Here is a 4,499-nt window from a genome sequence, read left to right as displayed (position 1 = left end):
ATCATCTTCTTCAAAGACTCGGGGACCTCTTTCCATGAGTGGAGAATGGAGAGCTTATGCATGCAAATCCCAATTTGCATGGCATACTTTTGACGCCATTTTCCACAAGGTTGCCCCAAGTGATCGTACTCCAAAGTCATTAGGGTGGGTTTCCCTAGTGACTTTGTAGGTCCCCTTCCTTCTCTTTTCGTCTGCAAGTTCTTACTTGCAATTGACGTTTGTTTACCTTTTTCTTCAGGCGAGCCATAACCATTTGTCGTTGTTCCTTTTTGTGATCGAAACACTCATCCTCGGTAGTGTGTTCCGCACTCGTATCCGTATGCACATCCTCCATGTCCCTGAAATGGTAAAAAAACATACGAATTAATTAAAAAAATTTGGCAAATTAAAAATGTAACTAGTATGGTGGGGGTAAGGTGGGCGGTGGGGGGGGGGAAGGGGGTCTGCAGGGGGGAAGGGGGCAGGGGTGTGGGGTCTGCAGGGGGAAGGGGGGCAGGGGGGTGTGGGGGGGTCTGAGGGGGGGGGGGAAGGGGGGGCAGGGGGGGTGTGGGGGGTCTGCAGGGGGGAAGGGGGGCAGGGGGTGTGGGGGGGTCTGCAGGGGGGGGGAGGGGGTGGGGGGGTCTGCAGGGGGGGGGGGGGAGGGGGGGTGGGGGGGTCTGCAGGGGGGGAAAGGGGGGGGGGCAGGGGGGGTGTGGGGGGTCTGCAGGGGGGAAGGGGGGGGGCAGGGGGGTGTGGGGGTCTGCAGGGGGGGAAAGGGGGGGGGCAGGGGGGTGTGGGGGGTCTGCGAGGGGGGGAAGGGGGGCAGGGGGGGTGTGGGGGGTCTGCAGGGGGGAAGGGGGCAGGGAGGGGGGTGTGTGGGGTCTGCAGGGGGGAAGGGGGAGGGGGGGTGTGGGGGGTCTGCAGGGGGGAAGGGGGGCAGGGGGTGTGGGGGGTCTGCAGGGGGGAAAGGGGGGGGCAGGTGGGGTGTGGGGGTCTGCAGGGGGAAAGGGGGGGGGCAGGGGGAGGGGGGGGGGTGTGGGGGTCTGCAGGGGGGGAAGGGGGCAGCAGGTGGGGGAGGGGTGTGCAGCAGGGGGGAAGGGGGGGCAGCATGGTGGGGGAGGAGGGTGGGCAAGGGGGGGGGGGGGTGGGCATGGGGGGTGGGGGCGGGGCATGGGTAGCGAAAAGGCCAAAATAGGCCGGAAATGGCCTTTTCGTTCCCGAAATGCAACCAACAAGAAATTAAAGCCTAAAAATCTACATACTAGTTACATTATACATCATATATCATGTTCAAAAAGAATTTGAGGTTAAATCACTTCATAAGTACATTTTGGGGCGAAAAGGCCAAAATAGGCCAAAATAGGCCGGAAATGGCCTTTTCGTTCCCGAAATCAACCAACAAGAAATTAAAGCTAAAAATCTACATACTAGTTACATTATACATCATATATCATGTTCAAAAAGAATTTGAGGTTAAATCACTTCATAAGTACATTTTGGGAGCGAAAAGGCCAAAATAGGCCAAATAGGCCGGAAATGGCCTTTTCGTTCCCAAAATGCAACCAACAAGAAATTAAAGCCTAAAAATCTACATACTAGTTCATTATACATCATATATCATGTTCAAAAAGAATTTGAGGTTAAATCACTTCATAAGTACATTTTGGGAGCGAAAAGGCCAAAATAGGCCAAAATAGGCCGGAAATGGCCTTTTCGTTCCCAAAATGCAACCAACAAGAAATTAAAGCCTAAAAATCTACATACTAGTTACATTATACATCATATATCATGTTCAAAAAGAATTTGAGGTTAAATCACTTCATAAGTACATTTTGGGAGCGAAAAGGCCAAAATAGGCCAAAATAGGCCGGAAATGGCCTTTTCGTTCCCAAAATGCAACCAACAAGAAATTAAAGCCTAAAAATCTACATACTAGTTCTATTATACATCATATAATCATGTTCAAAAAGAATTTGAGGTTAAATCACTTCATAAGTACATTTTGGGAGCGAAAAGGCCAAAATAGGCCAAAATAGGCCGGAAATGGCCTTTTCGTTCCCAAAATGCAACCAACAAGAAATTAAAGCCTAAAAATCTACATACTAGTTACATTATACATCATATAATCATGTTCAAAAAGAATTTGAGGTTAAATCACTTCATAAGTACATTTTGGGAGCGAAAAGGCCAAAATAGGCCAAAATAGGCCGGAAATGGCCTTTTCGTTCCCAAAATGCAACCAACAAGAAATTAAAGCCTAAAAATCTACATACTAGTTACATTATACATCATATATCATGTTCAAAAAGAATTTGAGGTTAAATCACTTCATAAGTACATTTTGGGAGCGAAAAGGCCAAAATAGGCCAAAATAGGCCGGAAATGGCCTTTTCGTTCCCAAAATGCAACCAACAAGAAATTGAAGCCTAAAAATTGGAGAAATTACACACACCTGAGTTTATGTCTCATGATTCATTGAGCTTCCGCCTTTTCTTAGGATCCTCAAGTACATGTATCCCTTCCGTGTGATCTACACGCATATAATTCTCCGACATATTTACATCATCTTCCACACGAATTTCAGGATAGGTAAAGGGGGGAGGTCCTCAAATGCATCATATTCTTCCTCATTATCAACATCACCAATACCGAGGATACTCCTTTTACCAGGTACAACAATTGACCACTTATGATCAGCAGGATCAGTTACAAAAAATACTTGCTTCACTTGTGATGCAATTACAAATGGCTCCTCAGTTTCACGTAAACGACTAAGGTCAACAAGGGTGAAACCGCAAGGATCATCGTTTCTTACACAACGGCGATTATTGTCAACCCACGTGCAACACAAGAGGCAAATATTAAATGTACAGTAGTCCAGCTCCCAGATTTCTTGTATTCGCCCATAGTAGTTGCTTTCAGCATGTACAGGCGACTTATCTTTCGAGCTTGCATATTGTGTAGACGACGCCACAAGTGAAACACCACTATTTTGTTGCGATCTTGACTTGAGATCTTGACGTTCAGTCCAAAAAGTATACCCATTAATATCATAACCCTCATAAGAGCGTACAGCTTCACGAGGACCAAATGCTAACCACTTGACTGTTTCAGGAACACTTTCATCCAAATCATTGAGTACTCGTTTATGAAACCAATCAATGAAAGTCTTGTTATGCATTTGCGTCAATGCCCTCACTCCTTTTCCAGGATTGCTAACACGTAATTCCTCCATATGTTCACTTAAATAAGGATGGACATCTGGTACGTGATGCAATACAAATAAGTGAGCTTGTTTACGCTTTTCTACGGAAGGTGTGATCAATTTTGAACCAATTGTACCCTTGCCCTCAAGTCTGCCCTCGTGTCGGGATGTCGGAAGTCCAACAGGATCAACACTAGCAAAATACTCAGCCACAAAATTACTGATCTCTTCACCCACAATCCCTTGAATTATACTACCTTCTGGTTGTGCAGGATTACGAACTTTATCTTTCAAAGTTCCCATATATCTCTCAAAAGGATAGCACCACCTCAAAAACACTGGACCACACAGCTTAATTTCTCGAACTAGATGGACAATGAGATGGACCATAATGTCAAAGAATGCAGGGGGGAAATACATCTCAAATTTGCATAGAGTTTCAACTACTCTAGTCTGCAAGGAATCGAGGGTCGACGGGTCTAGGACTTTGCTGCAGATTGAATGAAAAAATGAACACAGTTCTGTAATGGTGTGCCTCACATGCTTTGGAAGTATCCCACGAATTGCAATCGGTAAGAATACTTGCATCATGACATGACAATCGTGCGATTTCATACTCGATAACTTCAACTCACCATTTAAGGTAACAAAGCGCTTCATATTCGATGAGTAGCCAGTAGGGACCTTAATGCCATACAATGACTCGCAAAAAATCCGTTTCTCTGCACGCGACATCGTGTAGCAAGCTGGTGGCAAATAATTCTCTCGAATCCTCCACCTTTTTACTTTTCTGTGTTTCATCATCATCAACCCTTTCCTCCCTCTTTTCTTCTTTTTCCGTCCCTTTTCTGAGCCCACAACTCTGGTCGAATCCCCTCTTGTTCCAAGTAAAGTCGTGACGCCTTAACATCTTTTGTCTTCCCGGAATATTCATAAGTGTCGCGATAATAGCTTCACAAACATTCTTCTCTATGTGCATGACATCCAAACAATGTCTGACCTTTAGATCTTTCCAATATGGGAGTTTCCAAAAAATGGACTGTTTTTTCCATAATCCTGTAGGTCTATCAACCTCACTAGCAGGTTTACCAAAGACTGTTTCAATGCCCTTCACCTGATTATAAACTTCAGTACCAGTTAATGGTCTAGAGCAACTTCTTCTTCAACCGTCCCATCGAATGCCTTCTTCTTAAACCGATAGGGATGGTCGCGGCTGAGGAGCCTTCGTGTGCGCATATACACATGTTTGCAGCCCTTAAGGTGTGTAGATTTCATGTCATCTAAACAAATCGGGCAAGGTTGTTTTCCTTTAGTC

At 45.7% G+C, this 4,499-nt stretch overlaps 1 protein-coding gene across 2 annotated transcripts; it reads right to left on the bottom strand.

Annotated features, from left to right (window-relative positions):
- Positions 1–265: 265 nt before the first annotated feature.
- LOC130590939 (uncharacterized) lies at positions 266–3,916 on the bottom strand. 2 transcript variants are annotated; one of them, XM_057393734.1, is made up of 3 exons: positions 3,603–3,916; positions 2,432–3,404; positions 266–338 (listed from the first exon to the last, which is right to left on the bottom strand). In XM_057393734.1, exons 1-2 carry the CDS (start codon positions 3,842–3,844, stop codon positions 2,537–2,539), a joined length of 1,110 nt encoding a protein of 369 aa, XP_057249717.1. In that variant the 5' UTR covers positions 3,845–3,916; the 3' UTR covers positions 266–338; positions 2,432–2,536. The 2 variants fall into 2 exon arrangements, with proteins under 2 accessions (XP_057249717.1, XP_057249716.1); XM_057393733.1 differs by having other exon boundaries at positions 2,432–3,916.
- Positions 3,917–4,499: the final 583 nt, after the last annotated feature.

Source organism: Beta vulgaris, chromosome 4 (assembly GCF_026745355.1).
Source record: "Beta vulgaris subsp. vulgaris cultivar EL10 chromosome 4, EL10.2, whole genome shotgun sequence".
Classification (NCBI taxonomy): domain Eukaryota; kingdom Viridiplantae; phylum Streptophyta; class Magnoliopsida; order Caryophyllales; family Amaranthaceae; genus Beta; species Beta vulgaris.
Note: the sequence above shows the minus strand (reverse complement) of the source record. Positions and strands in the feature narration are given on the sequence as shown.